Raw genomic sequence first — 22,006 nt, forward strand, 5'->3', positions numbered from 1 at the left:
CGTGGCAACCCTGTTTCACGAAATATAGTGGTAAATGTATAAGCTTGCTCGTATAGGTTATATTATAAGTGATTGTGAAGAACACATTATATACACATTAGTTATTGTACTATAATTATGGCAGAAGAGCAAAGTAGAGTAATTGACCTGGGATACATAGAGGATTGTGCTTCATGGAAATTAGAAAGTCGATTTTTCCCTAGTAAAGCAGGTGGTACACCAGCATGGTTGGATCCCTTTAATCTTCCAGATGTTATACTTTGTGATAAATGCAAGAAACCATGCATTTTCTTATGTCAGGTATATGCTCCAATTGAAGAACTAGTTTCATGTTTTCACAGAACAATATTTGTATTCTTATGCAAAGACACACAATGCTGCGAATATAACAACAGTGCTAACTTCAAAGTGTTTAGATGCCAGCTACCCAGGAAAAACAACTTCTATTCATTTGATCCTCCTATTGAAGAAGAGGACTGGAAACCAAATGTGACCCCAGAACTATGTCGACTATGTTGTGTTTGTGGAGCAAGGGGTGGAAGCCGCTGCAGTAAATGTAAAACAGCTTCGTATTGCAGCAAAGAACATCAAATTATTGACTGGAAAGCTGGTCATAAACAAAGATGTTCGGCAGGTTAGTTGAGGACTCTGAAATTCTTATAAAAATTATTACATTTTTCCCATATTAAAAATCACTACTAATTGCATTCAAAACAGACTCTTTATATATAATGGAGAAGTAATTTTTTTGTGGTATCATAATTGCATTTAATTTGTATCCCCGAAGCTGTATTGTGAGTACGGTACAGAAAAAGTAATGCTATGTTCTATCGAATTCGTCACGTTTCAGTATAAATGTATGTAGGGGTGGGCTGCTTAATTTATGATAGGTAATAGAAAGTGTAGAATGATAACCATATTGTATATGTTGCAACAACAGGAGTTGTACTCGAAGAAAATGAAGCCAGAAAAGAAATGGGATTTCTTCTACCCCAGTTCGAGATAGTAACAGAATCTGAGGATTGCGTACTTGTGGATGAGACTGAGACAAATAGCGACTTGAAAACAGAAGAAGAAAGGTTACGAGAGTTTCAGAAAATGGTTCAGCAAGGGAAAGCTGGAACATTACAAGGTTTGTTTATAATTTTACTTTCTCATCTAGCTAATTTTTAATATCTTAATTCTTTAATAAAAAAAACCGCCCTAAATAAGGGTTCGAATAGATCGGCCTACTAATCAATTCATAAAGAATAATCATGAAAACCAATTGTGTGACAATTTGAAAGGAAAAAGAAAACATTAAGATAAATAATATGAAGACATAGGAACATTTACAATAGCCTAAAAGTTTGTTGGGTACATTGTTAAATTATTTGCAAAGAATAAGCATTTGAAAATAGTTATTTACGGTACAAGTGTTAAAAATAATTTTATTTTGTTCACTCTGCCTACAGCCTCGTTTCGTAAACATTGCTTAAAATATGCCGAGTTGTTGGCAGAGAAAGTTGTAGTCTGTTTTCTTTTACTGGATATTCTAAACTACCTAAACTACAAATAATGCCCATGGCTTGTCAGTATATCTTTTCATTAATAGTCTTCCTCGTACGTAATCGTGAAAACTTTGTAACTAATTCAACAGTTCATAGCATAAATACACGTCAAAAAATGACTTTCATACTCCATCGGCAAGTCTATCGTGCTATCAAAAAGGAGTGCGTTATATGGCAGTAAAAATTTTTAATAGCCTCCCTATCGATATAAAAAATGAAACTCAAAACATAAAATTATTTAGGGCCAAATTAAAGAAGTACCTAATTTCTCACGCCTTCTATTCTGTAGGTGAATTCATGACATTCAATAACACTTCATGAAATTGATACTAAAACTATGTGTTGTACTAGTAGACTATATTGTAAATCTCGTCTGTATATATTTCATCTAGACTGTGACTATAAATTAAGATTTTATAATAGTATTAAGTTTTTTGACTTGTTCCATATTCTAGCTGTAAGCATGTATGAATACCATGGAATGTTAATAAATACAATACAATACCTTCCAGATTCATTTGATAGGATAATGCATAGACATGAGATTGGTAATGAAAGGGTGCCCAATTCCGTTTAATTTAACATTTTATTCTTCTTTATTCCTTTGTATAATATTATTCTACATGTCATCACTATGCGATCAAAATCCACTATGTGTTTTTAAAGGATTTTGCAGGAGAAAGAAAAAACACTGTCACTTTTAATTCCCTTGATTTTCAAAGTTACTTTCGTTATATTTTTAATAATTACAAGAAAAATAATGAAATTATACGGAAAGCAGCTTTGAAAATCAAGGGAATTAAAAGCACTGAAAGAGTAATATTTTATAAATATCATGCTACTAAAACCTCATGCCTTTTAGGCAAATTTTTCGTCCAAAAGCATCATGTGCCCATCTTGTACATAATCCCTCATGTCCATGGAATACAACATGTAACAAAAAGGTGGGGGGGGGGGGAGAAGGGAAAGAAAAATAATTACTCGGATCTTGAATTCAGAGCGACCAGTATCACATGTAGACAGTGAGCTACTACCTACCACACCTACTTGATCTGACAGAAGGGAAGGTAGATACTAACCTAAAACAGCAGCAGATCATGACTTTTGCTGTTTGTGACTCGACAGATTTTGTTTATTGTATGAACTGTCTTCTAACCACCATCATGACTTACTGCTAGAGTCCTGGGCTTATAAACTTGGGGGGGGGGGGCATTCAAATCCCACTGTATCCTGAATTTATAACTTGTGCCTGACAAGCCCATAAGTTAGTCCAGACAACATAGTTATTTTTTCGATTACTCTAATTCCTCTGCGACATCCCAGCAATTCTCCATTACGAATGATAATGTGGATCCACGACTGTGATGCACTCTGGATAGTCTCTGATGAACTAAGTAGTCTATGCTTCTAGGCACCAGTGACATTTATTAGCCCCTTATAGAGTTGGGGTGAATAAGACAAGTTATTGGATAAAAATAATTATTTATTTATTTATTTACTTATATTTAATGTGCTGTACAACAGCCAGAGGCCAATTACAGTTCAGCACAAACAATATAACAAAAACATAATAATAATAATAATAATAATAATAATAATAATCATCTGATGTTGCTATAGTTAATTTTACTAGACTTCGATTTGAAACATATCAAAATCAGTAGTTCCAATGAAGTATTCCCTCCTTCTTAGCATATAATACGAAATCATGAATATGTTTCCTTCTATCATGTTTAAATATCTACTAAGAAAATAGACTCTAACCTAACTTCAAGTTTAATTTTAAGTAATTGATTTTGTAGGAGATGACTCAGTTGATGATGAATTGCAGAAGATAACATCCTGTGAAGACAAACAGTTTCTCAAGTTCAGTGAGAGAATAAAGAAAAGTCCTGAGCAAATCTTGCGGTATGAAAGAAGTGGTGAGCCCATGTGGATATCTTCAAACAATATACCGAAGGAGGGTGACATTCCTTGCTGCGAATACTGTGGTGGACAGCGCCAGTTTGAATTTCAAGTTAGTATAGAATTTCTTCTCAGAAAAAAATGCTCTGTCGGATACTGTGTCACTTTTAAAGGCATATTCTCAGTGATCAAGTGGGTGGTTTACAGTTTGGAATCTGAATGAGACTGATGGATTTTTAAGGGTGGTAAAAATGACTTGCATGGCTTTTTTCAGAACAAAAGTAAGGTCAGGAAGCCCTCCAGGCAAAATTTACTTACAGTTTATCCTCAATGATAAAATGTAACTTTATTATGGTGAAGGGAGAAAAAGGAGAAAGAAAGACTATACGGGGGGGGGATTAGGTATTACTCTTCGTATTACCCCTATTCACACTTTATCTCTCAATTGCTTCTATAAATAATCGATTAAATCCCACAACAATAGTAAATACGGTAATATAATACCAAACATTACCATTTTTAATTTTGTTTACTATTTTCTGCGAAAAGGGGCCATGTCAGCAGTTTTCAAACTTATTTTTCTATATGTTCTGTTTTTCTAAAAAAAATTAACCCCATGTGGGACAAGTAGATATGGCGAAGTGGAAGATGATAATGCCAAAAACAAGGGGTCGAAGCAAGTATAATGCAGTTTGTGAAGTTTTTTTGTTTTTCTAAGCTCAATTATTTATTTATGTTTATATGAAAAACTGAATCATTGGAAACAACAAGAAGGGTACCATACTTCACAATCCAGTATTCACAGCCATCTAGAATGATTGGCACTGCCAGTACTTTATAACATTTTTTGTGTTTTACAATGATTTCAGATACTGCCACAAATGTTAAACTACTTGGATCTGGACAACACTGAAAAGAGTGTGGATTGGGGAATATTAGCAGTGTATACATGTTCAAAGAGCTGTGATGGCATTCCAGCATACAAGCAAGAGTTTCTGTGGAAACAGGATGTTTCAAGTTGAAGTTATACAAGCTGGAAGAGTCTGCTGATATCTAAACCAGTGATCGACATTTTTGTACCTTCAGCCATTTTACAGTGATTGCAGCAAACCTGCTAGCTCATTCATCTCATATGCTAGATATTTAACCAACCCTGCCAGCAGAGGTGAACTAGATGATGGAGGTTGAAAAGTCGCGTTCTACAAGTACTAAATGTACTACATTTGCCAACCGCTGATCTAGACCATAAAAGCTGAAGTATGGCGCTCAAAGTATTGTTTTTACTAAACTTCATCTGCTTCTTTTTGCATACTATATTTATGTGTGGATTACAGGAATATTTTTACATATTTTAGTCCAATAAAATAAAAGTCTCCATGAGAAATGCAGTAAAAATAGTAAATTTTTTATCAATTGAAAATATTTTAAGAAATAAAATACAGAATTGACAATGGAATGAAAAGTGTGTTTCAGAAATAGCTTAAAAAATAAATAACTTAAAGATGAATGTTTATTTAAATAAAGTTATCTACAAAGAAACATTTTTATGTCTAAAAATAATACATTTGTAAGACATTGGTGTGTCTACCACAGATACTTGATTACACTTAACTTAAAAGAATAGTGATATACCGGTACAAAATGTTACTGAAAAATTGTTTTAAGTTTTGGCACATGTGGACTAGTTGTAAATGTTGGTTTCATATATAACTTGGAACTTTTGCATCTCCCTCAGTTGAGAAGAAATTTGTCATTACACATAACTGTATTTGTTATATTTTACATATGGAATACACATGCTGTAATCACAAGGGCAACTAAAATAATGGAATTTCACGTATATGGTTAATATCCTAACTTTTTGAGACATCTCCAAGATCATATCCAGTTTTTAGTATGTGTATATGTAGAATGTGATAAAATGGATTGAAAGTAATAAAACTCCAAGAAACAAATTACACAACTTTTTGTTTCTGCATGCTTTATTAATTTTATCTTTGTGCACAATTATTTATAAAATTGCACAAGCATTTCGCAATCTGCACAAATATAATTTTTCATTTGACAATTTGACACAACTGAAGAGATCCAGGGAAATACAGGAGAGTGTTTTTAACACCCTAAAGAATAATTTCTAGAAATGTTTGCAGAAGTGGAAACACCGTTGGATTTGGTGTGTTCAGTCAGGAGATCCATCACAATAACCTGTACATACTGTCATTTGGATATTACAAATGCAGTCTTAAGAAATTTTCAGTTACACCTCGTATGTTCGTAAATCTAGGACATGGGACCGAAAACTTTACTTCTCTCCCAGAGGAAGCCATGTTAAGGTTTTTTTTTTCTTTAAAATCCAAGCTGGGTTTGAATACATGAAACTTGGGTCCATCGTTCAGTAAGGACAAAAGAGAAAACTAAAGAAGGAAAGGAAGAAAGACAAAAAATAAATAAAGAATGATCACCAAACTGAATGAACATTAGATGCTTTGGTATACACAAAATAAGATTGTCCATAGTAAAACCCAGAGTAGCTAAAATAATAGCTTTAATCACAGACATTTCTGTTATGAACAGAATGTGAATAATGTAAAACTTTCCAATTAAAAGAAACACAGCTATCTACTTTTTCATATTTGGAACAATAATCAGAATTCAAAAATACGTTTCTTGCTATGCACATGATACATTTGGAGACGTACTATGGTCATAAATACTATACAGTATCAAATACATAACCTTTACAGTAAATAACCATGTTATTGGAAATGTCTTCAAATCAGTCATCACTATTTATGCAGAGTGATCCAGTAAAAGCGCGCAAAAATTAAACAGGATATAGGGAGTGCTCCACAGAACATTTCGAGATTGGGAACTTTGGCTCTGGAAAGTCAGATTAAGGAGATGTGAGCTTAAACATGTCTATCGCTGTCGCTTACTGCTTTTCATATATTATCTACATTTATTACTATGGAATAGCAACATTTTGGCTAATACAAAGAAAATAATCTATTAAACAATAGTGGAGAGTATAATGCTCTATGGAGAAGACACTTGGACAGTAAATAGGGTACAAGAAGGTAAATTAAGAGTCACTGAAATGGAATTCTGGAGAAGATCAGCTAGGAGGTCAGGAAGAGAAAAGATAATACAACAATGAGGCAGATAATGAATGTAGAGAAAGATATGTTATAATTAAATGAAAAAAAGATTACAATGGTATGGGCATGTTAAAAGGATGTAAGATGGAAGAATACTGGAAGAAATCATGCGATGTATAGTTTGACAACTTCAAGTGAAACCCCGTAAAACACGCCAACTTCTGGAATCTCTCTCTTTCTTTCTTCTCTCTCCCTCGCTCCTCGTCATTCAGTCACCAATCACCACGTAAATATCTGAGAGGGTGTGTGTGGGCATCGCAACCAATAGAAGAACCACTCTCCAGTATTACCACAATAACGGATTCTTCATTTTTGCCTCAACTGTCGGCTAGGAAGGTTCCATTATGCTAGCATTGCAGGCAACTAGATAACCTTTTAATGCTTTTGTTAGCAGGTGTGACAAACTGTGAGTGGACTTGCAAGTGCATAATGCTAGTGCTCTCTCCCTTCCCTCCGTGCTTTCTCACTTGCTCCTCCCCAAGGCAGCCAGCGCTCACGTAGTAACTCGGTCAGAATTTCAGTTCGATTTGTCAATCTATAAACCAGAAGAAAGAATTAGTAAAGGAAGACCTAATGAAAATTATATGGACGGAGTATGAAGAAAAATTAGAGGACTGCAAGATCCAGATATATTAAATAGGGAGCAATGGAGGAAAAAAACTTAAATGAACAACATGATACTTTGTTTGGTTGAGGAAAAACTACAGCACTGCAGAAAGCCCTATAATAGAGAGAGAGAGAGATCTAAATTTGATATTATATTTATTTACACATAATTTACATGTATTTACAATTACTATTTACATTTTAAAATTATATAATTTATAATCTTGAGTTTAGCAATGTACTGCACTCATATCCTGTTTTGTAATGTTGTTATTTTCTAATGCCGGGTGTTTGACAATAAAGTCATTTGACCTCTTGCACTCCAATATTTTTCAAAGATATTATCATGGTCATAGTTTTTTTTTTAATGTGACAATGTAAATAAAATAGAATGATAGGTCAACAAACAACACAATAGATTGTGTACATGTAAACATTAAATGTGAATACTAAATGTTGGTCACCATCATTTCGAGCACCTGTTATGAGGTACAAAAAGTAATTACGATTTGTAAATGATACGAAATAATTTAAAAATGTAAGTAACAATTATAAATAAATGTAGATAATATGGAAAATAGTAAGCAATAACAATAGACATGTTCAGTGCTTTTCTTCTGGAGAAATAGGTGGTTGAACTCTCTGTAGAATATGTTATAATAGACAGGGAGATGATTACGGGAATTTTGTCGTTTTTAACCTCCTTTTCGTCCAACTTTAAGACTTTCAAGTTCTGAGCTGAGTTCAAAGAAAAATTATGTTAAAAACATGTTTAAGTTCATATCTCCTTAATTTGAATTCGCTGTTCCCAAGTTCCTTATCTCAAACTGTTCTGTAAAGCATCCCCTATCTGTTTAATTTTGCACACTTTTACTGGGTCACTCTGTATGTGTATTTAAACATGTAAATTAAGAGTATTTTATATACAGCGAAATTTAATAAATATCAATTATCACTGTGTGCAAGAAAAAGAATACACTGAAATCTTAATAGCTACTCTAATACTGCCAAAAATTAAGGTAACATTCCACTATCTCTTACCACTAGTTATGTACATTGTTAATACAATGCTGAAAGCTTTCTAGTAAATCAGTTCAACATTTTATGACAAATATCTGCTGAAAGTCCACAGAGAATTTTAAACTTCTTTAGAATGGCAGATGGGGTGCCTTTAGTGAGGTTATGACTCAAGTCAAACGGATCCTGAACACACATGGAACACTGTGTGCGAAATCGTTCAGCATGCTTGTTTCTTGACACCCTGTACACGTAGGAATCCATGGACCGTGGAAGACTGTGTATATCTCCTACAAAAAAGCTCTTACTTATGGGAATTCCAATTAACGGACATACAACATTTTTTGAAAAGTCGAAGTCTTGATAGTGTCTGAAGAAGCCACGAAGAAGTTGAAATACAGTCTGTTGACTCCTAATGGGTGGTAGAAGTGATTTATTTGTACAAAAGCTGCGATCCCAACCTGTAAAAAAAAAACATAGCCATTAAAATACGATTACAAATGAGTATGTTGGAAACTACAACTGCTAATCAAAAATTGCAGCTACAAGGCAAACCATATCAAGATATAAAGGACCTAGCAGATCTCCTACAGCAATAGCATTCTTCTGTATGATCATACAGCATGATTACCTCCTGAAACACCTCTTCAGGTTCAACATTACCAGAATGTAGCATATGCCAAGGACCAGGATCAATACTCGGTCATCATCACCACCATCGTGTGGCACAACAGTGCTCTTTGGGCCATAACCTTCCTTCGAAGTTCCTAACTCTATTCTGTGCTAATGCTCACCAATTCATATCTCAAACGAGTCTAGTACTGGTATCCTTAATCATCCCATCTTTCCATCTGAATTTGGGAGTCTGTTGGCCCTTTACCTTCAGCTGTTGAGGTAAGTATTCTTTTGCTGTGTGACTGGTCACTGAATCCTATAACATGACCAGCCCATTTTAGTCTTTATACAAGTTATGTCCATATCTTTATATAGGTCATACAATTCGCTTTTGTACCATATTCACCACTCCCCATTTATATTTACTGGCCTAAATATGATTCAGTATTTTCCTTTCACAGATACTGATTTGTTATGTTTCTGATCCATATGTATGGATAGGTCTAACTAATGTTTTGTATAATTTAATTTAATTTTAATTGTTAACAAATATAATTTTAGTTGCTTTCAGGAGTCTGTTGACCTGAAACATATGAAGAGTACAGGGAAAAATCAATCAAAATCGCAGTTCTCTTAAGGGTGATATCTACTTCAGTATATTACTGAAAAATTTATGTTTTTCCTACCAAAACTGGTAAAGGAGAATTATCACCTCAGATAGAGTGTCATCTTTCCCTACTTTTTCATTAGGAACAGCAATAAATTTTGCAGTAATATACTGAATTAGAAGGTGACACCACCCTTAAGATAATTGTGACTTTGACTGTTTTTCTCCTGTACTTTTCATATCTTTCTTAATTTCTTCTGAGCAGTCATTATTATGTTTACTTGTGAGCCTAAATAAATAAAACTGTCTACAGCTTTAAATTTATAATCTCCTATAAAGATAAAATAATAATAATAATCTTCTACTTCACTATCAGGGATTAGGCTTGAAGCATGTTCTGTCTTCACTCCAGCCATCATTTTCTGGGTCTTCCCACTTCTCATCTTCCATCTAGTTTATATTTTAGTATTAAATTAGTTTCATTATTGTAATTTTTCACTATTTTAATATGTTATATCCATTCTTGCTTGTTTTCTTCTATATGATCGCTAATGGAAAATATGTTCAGTTCTGTTCTTATATCTTCATTTCGTATTTCATCCAGTAATGTGCAAACTTTTACCTTTCTTAAAAAACAGAGGTAGTCCTACTAACAGAGTTAAGCAGCCCTTCCCTCTCGAGCTCCAGGTTACACTGCCCCATTGTATAGTAATTGGACAGAGGGTACCGATAATGTGTTAAGTCCCAACAGCAAACCAGCAGAGAAGAATGATTTCAGAATGGCATATTTGATGGAAAACGCAACCCTATTATTGGGGATAATACAATAGAGCATACAGGGTACATCAGGTTCTAAGCTGAAAAGCTGAAGAGGAAGCAACTGATCTAGGGGAGCTTATCCTAAACAAAAGCATGCAAGCTGGGAGGCTGTAAGGTTGCAGCTCCACCACCCAAATATATCGCACAGCCCTCGTAAGGCAGACAGACGAAATTTTCAATAATAATAATAAAAATGTAAAGGTATCCCCGTAATAATAATAATAATAATAATAATAATAATAATAAAAATGTAAAGGTATCCCTGTAACATGCCATGAGGGCACTTGGGGGGCATGGAGGTAGAGCCCCATGCTTTCCATGACCTCGGCACTAGAATGAGGTGGTGTGGTTGGCACCACGCTCTGACCGCCTTTCACCCCCCCGGGAAAGACCCGGTACTCAATTTTATAGGAGGCTGAGTGAACCTCGGGGCCGTTCTGAAAGTTTCGCAACGAGAAAAAATCCTGTCACCACCTGGGATCGAACCCCGGATTTTCCAGTCCGTAGCCAGCTGCTCTACCAACTGAGCTATCTGGCCACCCCAATAATAATAATAATAATAATAATATTATTATTATTATTATTATTATTATTATGCATTTCTTTGTATGTAAGCAATAACAATGACGAGCTTCTTAAATTGAACAAATCTACAGTGAAAAAGTCACTAGAAAAATACGAAATCCTGGAGTTTCCTTTTTGCCATTTTGTGTATGTCACTGAAACAACCACCATTAATTCTATTCAGACAGTCCTCATGTACCTGCAATTGTTTTCATTGTTCCATTATGAAGCTTCATCAGATATTCAACTGGAGGAAGACCAAAGCCTGAAGCTTGCTGTAGGTAGAAAATGACAAGCCACGTGAGAGCGTAGTTTGTAATGTTGCATGGCCCAATCAACCCATGAACGTTCGCCCACTGCTTCAGGAATATTATCAGCGACTTCACACGAGGGTCAAGTGATAAGTAAAACCTACAAGCACAAAAATTAATATTTAACAACTACTGTAATTATTTTATAAAACAAAAATTCACAAACACTCCTCTTCTTCATCCTCCTGTGCAATGCATCATAAAAAATAATAATTTTCAATAAATACAAAAATACTCAAATATGCTTAGCTGAGTACCAATTTCAATTTCCACATATGATAATCTAGGAACTTCCTTTAACTCCACTAATCTGGCATGGATGAATCCTATTTAAGTGCAGATATCATTAAGGCAGAATTCGCAACCCTGATTACATGACAGGCAAAGATGATGACCAGAAAAGGAATTTACACATCATTATCGCTTCTAGATATCAGAACCACGAGGCACAAAGTTGTGTTTCTATGGTACCACAAGTGACGTCAAGAGTAAACTTTTCATGTCACAATGTTACAATTTTCATTTCTTGTATCTCGAATATAAATGTTTCATGTAAATAAAAAAAAAGTGAAAACAAAGTACAGTAGAGCTTTAATTATCGTCTATAATTCGTTCCACAAAACTGCGAAAAAAAAAAACGGAACAATCATAATCATACAACGACAAGAAACAGCATTCCTTTACATTATCACATTGACTTAACTTAGTGGTTCATCCATTAAGGCCAGGGCACACCGGATCTTATACTATATAGTGCTATGCTGTTGTGTGATATTATAGCTAGCGATAAGATATGAACATGCGCACACTAGATGCTATAATAATGCTTTATCAGAGACATTTTCTGCAAGATGGCCAAGAGGATAGATCCAGAAGGATTGTTATTATTTACATTGGCTTTAAAACAGAAGCGGAAGAAATGAAATTAATAATCATAATTCATAGGGAGGAATTTGAGGAATTCCATAATTTACATCACGACTTAGAAAATGATGAGGAAAAGCTTCAACAACACTTTCTTTTAACAAAATCATTTCCTCATTTCTTGAAAACGTGGGTTCAGAACGATCTGAGTCTCAAGTTCTATATACCTAAAAAGTGAGGTTGAATCGTATTCAATACAGATTGAGTTGCATGAAAACTGGTATCGTATTCAAAACGATTTCCAACAGTAATTTCAATTACAGATTCAAAGGAAGAAATTGATGGAATGTAGGTAATAAGTTTTGTACAGCAGTTCATATTGCTCTTGCTTGTATTAGTATATCAGCACTGTAAACCTATTATTTATCTATAATAATGCCTATTTATCCATCCTTATTTCACTATGGTAACAATATTCATTACCACACTGAGTGCAGTACAGCTGGCGCCAGCGTTTTCGGCGTGTGTCCTAGATATATAGTGCCTAGTTTGTGAACATGTTGCTAGTGCAGTAAGAGAATGGTACCACTTCCTATACACGGCACATCAGCCATTTGCCAAACACAGTTATCAGACTGACTGCGGCAAATGTAAAACACTAGCACTTAACATTCCCATTACTTATTTCACATGCCAAAAACGGTGACGCAGACTGTAACAACTATTAGTTTTCTGAAAAAAAAAATCACATATTAGTACATAACCAATTTCAGATTTTTTCCTCTATATTCATCATCTTTTAATTTTAGGAAAGCAATTAAATTAGCGTGTTTACTGATACTAACATTTGTTTACTCCGCAACATAGAATAATATGCCCACAGAAATCAGAGTTTATAAGATTTAAATAAATATGAACTGTGTGCTCATTTTCCACAGACAAGGAAGCTGTTTCACCTCCTGTATTAAATTTTCGATTCTGACAGCAATGCAAATATGACGCTAGAATGTTGCCTAAACCTATATTCTGGACTTCGTAGTTGCATTCACATTCTGTGTATGTGCCAACCTTCGCTATGTTTTGTAAAAACAGCCAGGAGTCAAATGCGCGCTGTACAGCAGTTTTATAGCTTATAGCAGGCTATAGTTTTCTTTTGGTGTGCGGGTTAACATATAATCGCATGCTGCACAAATTTTAGCTATATATCTTTATAGTATAATGTCCAGTGTGCAGTGGCCTTTATACAACTTACTGAACTGTAACAGAAAAGCTTAGTAAATACTGAACAATGAATCACGTATTTTGATGACACATCGTTGAAATAAACGGCTGAAACAATCTAAGATGCATGTGTCACAAGAATAGTGGGTCTTTATAACGAAAATACTTGCGTGCATGACCAGTTGCTTAAGACTGTGCAAATGTTAGTCATCCAGGAGATCTGGTAAAAATAACAATTAGTATAATTCCAACGATAATGCAATCAATGGTATTAAATAGCTAACTACAGTTAGTAGAAATGACAGTAACTAATAGTGCTGATAATGAAAGCTCCACTGTATCAGATTTAGTTACCTGATGAGCTTTGTGTTTTCACATCCCAATCCATGTCGAAAAGCCAAATCACACTGCATCCTACTGGGCTTGTGATAAAACCGTACTATGGGAGTGCGAGCCTTAGGAACTGCTTCAATATTTTCACAATCTGGAAGGTCTTTCAATGCATTTTCTATTACTTGAACAATCAGTTCTTGTACAACCGCTTCTTGTCTCTGTCTTCCATCATACATTCCCCCTGAAATGATGAACTACGTTGTAATGCAACGTGTTTATTACTCAACTTATCCCAATCAAAACTATTAATTTGATCAATGATAATAAATAAATCACTGCACTATTATTACAAATATATATATATATATATATTTTCTGCTTTCTGTTGTGACTCTGGTGATAGCATTTCAGACACTCCAGAGGACGTCTGTTCGATTACTAGTGGAGAAAAAAAATTCTGATTTCTCCCTATGGCATCAGTGGTGGTATTTCTGACTACGAATTCAGAGGACCTCTGTTCAATTACTGGTGGAGAAAAAAAAAATTAATATCTTTGTTTCGCCCTATGACACCAGTGGTGGAATTTCTGACGACTAATTCAGAAGACCTATGTTTGATTACTGGTGGAGAAAAAACTAATAATATCTGGTAACTAGTAACTGGTGAACTACTAAACTAGTATTTTTGAGAAACAACCCCCTGATGGAGAAAAAACTAGTAAGTACTGTTGCTCGCATCCAGCATTATACACATATAAAGAATTGGTATTCCTTGGAAGTATCATAAGATTTCAGGAAGAAATGTAAAATTCCCATGCCACTGATGAGGAATTCCATGATGAATGAAGAGACAACCAACAGAAGTTAACTGACCAGTAGATGCATTTATATTAAATTATGTAACTCAAAAATGAACAGTTATGAACATTAGTAAATAATTCGAGATTAATTTCTACATAATGCTGTATAAAATTAAACTAAGTTTAGTACTAACTGATATCTGCGGTTGATTTTCAACTGTTTAATCAATGAGAGAGAAAGCACAATCATCATGTTCTCCTGGATATGTGTTTTAATACTTGATATGTGTGAGGAGGATCATGAACATTGGATTCAGAGCACGATTTCATTTTGTTTGTGGTTGTAACTGAGGATGTAACTTCGTTCAAGCTCTTCCACTACAAATTTGGTAACCGAAATCTAATTTTAAATTGTCATCAAACTCAATGAACAGATTTCCTCGCTTGAGGAAAACACGAGGAGCATGGCAAAATTCAGTATCATCATCACATGAGATATCAGAATGATCAAAAACCTGGAAATAAATGTATTACTGTAATTTGATAATTTAACTTAACCCAGAAAAAAATTGAAAGTGTGTGTAACATCATTTCACCATATTCAGAACTTAAAAATTAACAAAAGTCTGTCGAAATCCAATGAAAAAAAACTTCACTCACCATTTTACTTACAAGGAGAAATTTTTCTCTTTTTTTCTTTTGGCAATATTTTTTTGTGAACTTCAATTGATATGATTAGCACGACAAGATTCAAATAATTTAAAGGGAAAACTTGTTCTGAGGCTGGGTATCGAACCCAGGATCTTTGGCTGAGCATGCCAACACTCTACCGACTGAGCTACTCAGGAACTCTACCAGACCCAGGTCCAATTTTCAGCCAAATTTGTATAATATACATCACTATTAGTTAACAGGAAATCACAAATTTAAGTCACACAGAGCTTGGTGTGCACTCAATGCTGGGTTTCTGACATCTTGTCAACCCATTTGAGGTATGTGGATATAAAGGGAATAATTGGACCTCGGTCTGGTAGAGTTCCTGGGTAGCTCAGTCGGTAGAGAGTTGGCCCGCTCAGCCGAAGGTCCCAGATTTGATACCTGGCCCTGGAACAATTTTTTCCCTGAAATTATTTAAGTCAGCTTCACAGGGAGCTATACCTGAAAGCCAGATTTGAATAAGATGATTTGTCAGAACTTTATATTTAACTTGAAGATGAAATAACCTAAAGCTAGTATTTATAAAGCCAAAAATTCGCAGTTAAGTATAACTGAAAATTAATTTGATATATGAACTTGAGGTTAATTGTTTATTTTTTTTTAATCCAATGCCACCAGGTTGTCTTTTCGACATTTCTGGTCTTCTCTTCTGGCCGTGGCTTAATTGTAACCCACTTCTGAGGTTGGGGTGCCTGGAAGGCGGAGTTACATTACCCCGACGATGTGATAGGATGAGGTTAATTGTTTATACAACTGTCCTTAAAGACAAAATAACCGACAGTATTTATATAACCAAAAATTCGAAGTTAAGTGTAACTAAAAACTAAGTTAACTGAGGTTAATTGTTTATACAACTGGTCCTAAATGTAGCCTATTTATATTGGAGTACTAAACCGTTAAATTTAAACAATGCAATTTTTGGGTCACATTTACCCATTCAAAATTATTTCTATAACAATAGAATTGGGTATTATGTTATGTTATCTCATGAACATAAAAAAATTATACATACACCTGTTAAAAGAAATAAAATTTTAAAATAGCCTCAATTTCATACCTAATAAGTGGCCCCTTTTCACATGCATACACATAATTTTTAGTGGTGGGATGTGATTTGAAGACCTGTGATTTTGTAGATATGACAGGTTTGTCACTGGTTCCAAATGTGACTGTAGTTCCAAAATTACAGCTCCAAGAAATTGCCATCTCTGACCAATAAGTGATTCATAGCATTGGCGACTGATGTAAGTATATGTCACAGCCCCAGAGTCCAAACAACTACAAATCAGAAGATTAACTTGAAGGACAACATATCTGGGATCTATGTCTCACTCTAGAGTTTAACATTGCCAACTCTTTCATACTCAAGCTACAATGCACTTGCTATATTCTTCTACATATGAGTCACCTAAGTAATTGAAAACATTCTTGAACAAATATATTTTAATTTATTGGGTTATTTTACGACGCTGTATCAACATCTAGGTTATTTAGCGTCTGAATTATGCGAAGGTGATAATGCCGGTGAAATGAGTCCGGGGTCCAGCACCGAAAGTTACCCAGCATTTGCTGGTATTGGGTTGAGGGAAAACCCCGGAAAAAACCTCAACCAGGTAACTTGCCCCGACCAGGATCCGAACCCGGGCCACCTGGTTTCGCAGCCAGACGCGCTGACCGTTACTCCACAGGTGTGGACGAACAAATATATGCGCTCACACATTACAGTGTTTTTTTTTTTGCTTCTAGTACACTTGCAGCGCTAATCGCTATTGTTGATATAAGACATGGCACTAGTATATCAATTCAATTTGCAGAAAAGTGATAAACATTATCATCTGTAGGCTCGTCATGAGAAACATTCACAATTGCCACGAATCATCCGGACACAAAAGTCACACTGTCACAGCGATTTTTCAGGAGTTGTCACAGCTCCCAACTGTGACGGCAAAACATTGTCACACCCCACCTCTAATAATTGTTAAAATGTCACCTTCACACATGTTCTAGAATGATATAATGCACATGCATACCTGTATCAAGAAAAATGTCCATATCACTGTCAGGAAAAGCCAGGCCTGACACACGGGATCCAAAAGGAAGAGCCTTACAGCCTGGGAAGAGTGACGCAAATGTTGCTTCTAGGAACTGACACACCTTCCTACTCTGAGCGGGGTTTGATACAGAACTTGTCATCTTGTTCAAAGCATTTAGCTCCTTATCAAAGTTTTCCATTGAAGCAAAGACTGAAGTTATGCTCTCATGTAGAACAATTGATGGCTCAGGCACTACAAAAATAAAGAAATATAATAATAATAATAATAATAATAATAATAATAATAATAATAATAATAATAATAATAATATACTAGATATTAGGTTTGGAACATATAAAATACAAACATAATAAAAAAAATTATCAAAATTGTATGACAATAAGCTTAGTTAAGATCAAAATGGTTTCAGAAAAGACAGAGATCTTGCTGCTATAGTTATTTTACAATAAACTTTCTAATTGAATTTCATATTGGAGGTCATTTAGTATTTACAAATTTTAAAACGCATTTGATAAATTAAACACAAGATATTACAGATTGTAGTCCACAATAAGTTGTCCAACACAATAAGTTTAAGATTGTTAATGACATTACCCATGTGATCAAAATGTGTTAATGGCTTCACAGTCAGTGTAGTTGATCCAAGAACTAATGGGTTTTCCTGCGTCTTTCTCACAGCATCTCTGTGAAAATAAAACCAATTTCTGAGATATTAGTAATTCAAAGAGTCTGATAATTGCCATGAGAATATCACAATACAGGTAAATATGAGTATAACGATATCCTAGGCACCTCTGAAATTACTTCGTTATAGTGAAATTTTGTTACCTATATCGAAATACAGTACGTTATTTTTCTAAAGGAAAAGGCAAGCTTGCTCATTTACCTTTATTTATGCCGTAAATACCGTATTTGCATGTAGGTATGAAAAATATCCTTAAATAAAGTAAAAGCTAATCTTGCATTGCATTTAAAAAGAAAAAGTTTACACAAAGACATAGTAAAAGTATAATGTTCATGTTTTATAAAGGACTTTGTTGGACAAGAGGTTTGGGAAGCCATTTTGTGAGATTAGTGAGGTGTGATTGGAGGCACAATGTTGCGACATTAGTGGGCTGTGATTTGTAGAAGGAGATAATGCGGAGAACAAGGGAATAATCGCATAAAAAACTAACACAAAATTCAGAGACATCTGCATCATAGTAAACATACCACATAGCTAGATATTTAATGACCACATAGTCACTATGCAATTATAATATTATTATAATATAAAATATTTCCCTAACTGCTAACGAGCCACACCCTATATTTTAATATTTTTAATTAAAAAAGTAAATGTTTTTATTTCATAACAGTATTGATTTTTTGCAAAAAACGAAATTCAATTGAAATATTTTAACAATAAATTAATTATATGGGAAAAAGGAGGGGACAGAAAATAACTTCGTAATACTGAATATTTCGTTATACTAGCGTTTGTTATAAAGACATTTTAGTGTACAAATTTAACATAATTATAATTTGCGACTTAGGTAGGCGAAAACCTGTAATATTCAGGAGCCAGCACATTTCCCTCTCTCTCACACAAACATGCAGGATGAAAATTTATGAATGTGATAACAACTGGACACTTTGGGTTTTTCTACCCCTACATTATAAAGCACATACCTTTCAATAAATTCTATCACAGCAGAGTCCCCAGTCACAGCAATAAATGACACCGTACCAAACTCTTTAAAAAAACTATACAATGGTTCCATTCCAACTCCTTTTGCAAAACCTGCGGAGCATAAACATACAAATATATTGTAAATGCTTCACAAGGATTACAGATATGGTGAACTTTCTTGATACTGTAAACAATTCCACATACAAGGCTGAACCCTTGTGATATGATGAAAACAGTAGAGTTAAATTTTGATGTGGATGAAAAATGTTCATTCAATTTTGCTTAAACAATGGATTAAACGAGCGTTGAGCGACTTCCGCCGATTTTGGAATAGACACCGACGCACTTAGGTTAGGTTAGTTTAGGCTTTTATTATCCCATCAAGATGAAGGTGAAAGCGATTGAGTGTGATTTTTTGTTTTCTATGTTGGCAGTTCAAGTGCGTCGGTGTCTATTCCAAAATCGGCGGAAGTCGCTCAACGCTCGTTTCACCAAACAATGTTTCATGTGGGAAACTACTTGATCTTGATGAACTTCTGCGGACAGTGCCATACCACAATCATGCTGTAAATAAGTGTTATTGTGAAGATGAGATAATATAAATGTAAATAGTGCCGGACAGGACTTTATTTTATATGAATTAGCTGATAAGGAAAAATAGTAATATCCTGAACATGTACTTTCAAACCACATTTTCTAGCTTCCATAATTTCATTATATAGACCAGCCTTATTTAACATGCAACTAACTACAGTGAGTCCCAGCGAACACTCCTGGTGTTTCTGTCGGCAGCCATGTGGCAGATCTACCCTGCTACCAACACTGCTTGCACCTGTGAACTCACAGTGTTTCACCAGATTAAAACTTACGTACTATGTTATATTAATAACATTCAGGGATGCTAACCGTTTCTCCACAGGAATGGACCACAGCATGCCTTTATAGCTGCTTGTCTAGAGACAAACTTACACAGCTAATTTCGGGGGACAGGGATTCACCAACCATGCAGCTTTCACTCTATCTCTATTCCCCTCATTTCCTCTCTCTTGGCACAGACACAAAAAAGCTGAGATCCGAAGGATAATACAAGTACCAGTCAGGGGTGATGAAAGAAGCTAAGCATTTAGATAAGGGGAGATGTACTCATGAGAATAGTCGAATTGGTATCTTTTGTGGTTAGTCATGAAACATGGATGTCCAATTTTGGAAACTTGTTAAATTTATTAATATGTTGTTGTTGTTTTCTAATGCCAGGCGTTTGACAATAAAGTCATTTGACCTCTTGCACTCCAATATTTTTCAAAGCTATTATGGAGTGAAAAGGCAAGTTGTAGCCGATTTAAGTGAACACCATATTTTAACGTTTTGGTGGCTACTTCATTCACACACGACCCCCAGAATGTCTGGAGGACCACACCTGCTGTTAGTCGACGGGAGATCTTGTTGATCACCAGCTTTCCCTCCTTAAGCCACTGGAGGACGATTTTAGTGCCATAGCAGGTCAGCACTAGGAATAGAAAAGTAGAAAGAGGAGGAAGGAAAGTGAAATGAACCCCTAGGCCTCGAATGCTCTAATGCCGTCGGGGTCGAAGAAAGTAAAAGTTCAGTCAGAAGACTGGATAGGAAAAGGTAAAGAGGGAATTAGGTATTGAATAGAGGAAAATTATACCAAATTCAGTCATTAACTCATCAAGCTGACCAGTGCTAATGGATGAGTAGCCCCTCCCTTTAGTTCAGCTCGTAAAATTATGCTTACTAACAGCTGCACCATGGGAAGGTAGGGATGGGACATTGGGTATTTGTCCAGGTTGGTTCCTTAAGGCCTTCAATGGGAAGGATTAATGGCTCTCCCCCTGTAACCGACAGATACCCTTTTGCAGCCAATTTATTAATATAACATAGTACATAAGTTTTAATCTGGCGAACTGTGACTTCGTGGATGCAAGCAGCAGTGATAGCAGGGAAGGGGGATGATCTGTTGCTGTTGCTCAACAGAGACACCAGGAACGTTTGTTGGGACTCACTGTAGTACTGTATATTCATATCATAATGAATCAGGCAACACTGTTCGGCCTTCAACTACATAATTATTTGTATAAATCATACTTCAGTTTATCAATGGACTGACTCAATGCGACTCAACACAACAAAGTAATAAAGAAGTGGTCTGCCAGCACATATTTCAACAATGAGAAACAAATGGAAAGAACTAATGACTACAGAATGTGACATAAGCTTTAATTATGATAAAAAAGATTAAGATCAAGGTAAACGAATTTCAAATAAAATGTGAATCACTTTCAAGAACACAAAAAAAGAACAAGACTATATATGAAGTAATAACAATACAGTATAACCAGTACTGTCATAGGGGCCATAGGGTGTATGGGAACCAACTGAAGGCCTAAGAATGAAATAAATACAGAACAGATAAAGAATATTACAACACCAAAAAATCTCAATCACTATCATATATAAGAAGAAGTACTGAATTACTGGTTGAAGGAAGAAGAGAAAGTGGAAGACTAGAAAACAATGGAGGGATCTGTGCAGATAGAAAGAGTGAAGGCCCACTCCCACTTAGTAGAATCAAATCAAAACGAAGTGTCTGCTGGCACTCACATCTAGTGGAATCGAACCGAAGCGTGTACAGATTAAAATGGATTGCATAATGGCTTTAGCACAGTTATGTGAAGAGGGAGAAAGAGAAGAAATAAATATTTAAAACAAGAAATGGAAATACTGGATACATGGAGAATTTTCATATTATTTGACTGTATTCTCAGAGGTAAGCAAAATTCCGTTCTTTAGCGCTGTTTTGGATTTTAACTTTTACTTAATGTTTCCATTACCGGTAATTTACTTATTTCGCCTCAAGCATTATCACGGGAATAATTATTATGGTAGTATTTCTATGTTTTGTCATACAATAGTGGATAATTCTGAATAAGATTTATTTTTTTCTTTGTTCATATTATTTAATTGTAATTTTATGTAGACATATACTATTTCAACAATAACTTTCAATAAAGAAATTGCACTAACAAAAATGGATATGACTCATTTGTTTTTCCATGAAGGCTTCACAAGAACATACGATCATAACCGAAACAAGAAATTCTGTTCCGTCAGTGGAATAAATATTCTAGCTCATGAATTCTATTAGATTCGATTTGACACGCCACTTTCTGCTA

At 34.9% G+C, this 22,006-nt stretch overlaps 2 protein-coding genes across 5 annotated transcripts in view; one reads left to right on the forward strand and one right to left on the reverse strand.

The window, feature by feature from the left end:
* On the forward strand, positions 1-5,076 carry Zfrp8 (Zinc finger protein RP-8). The gene is made up of 4 exons (XM_069830272.1): positions 1-634; positions 941-1,132; positions 3,353-3,567; positions 4,325-5,076. The coding sequence occupies exons 1-4, from the start codon at positions 118-120 to the stop codon at positions 4,475-4,477; spliced, it is 1,077 nt and encodes a 358-aa protein (XP_069686373.1). The 5' UTR covers positions 1-117; the 3' UTR covers positions 4,478-5,076.
* LOC138702888 (uncharacterized) overlaps positions 4,948-22,006 on the reverse strand; it is a 24,523-nt gene continuing 7,464 nt past the window's right edge. For all 4 annotated transcript variants that reach the window (XM_069830267.1, XM_069830266.1, XM_069830265.1 and 1 more), the window contains exons 3-8: positions 18,812-18,923; positions 17,735-17,823; positions 17,117-17,371; positions 13,592-13,811; positions 11,041-11,252; positions 4,948-8,697 (exon numbers count right to left, since the gene is read on the reverse strand). In XM_069830267.1, the coding sequence (XP_069686368.1) occupies positions 8,309-8,697; positions 11,041-11,252; positions 13,592-13,811; positions 17,117-17,371; positions 17,735-17,823; positions 18,812-18,923 (1,277 nt within the window). In that variant the 3' untranslated portion in view covers positions 4,948-8,308. The remainder of the gene's footprint in view (positions 8,698-11,040; positions 11,253-13,591; positions 13,812-17,116; positions 17,372-17,734; positions 17,824-18,811; positions 18,924-22,006) is intronic.

Source organism: Periplaneta americana, chromosome 7 (genome assembly GCF_040183065.1).
Source record: "Periplaneta americana isolate PAMFEO1 chromosome 7, P.americana_PAMFEO1_priV1, whole genome shotgun sequence".
NCBI lineage: Eukaryota > Metazoa > Arthropoda > Insecta > Blattodea > Blattidae > Periplaneta > Periplaneta americana.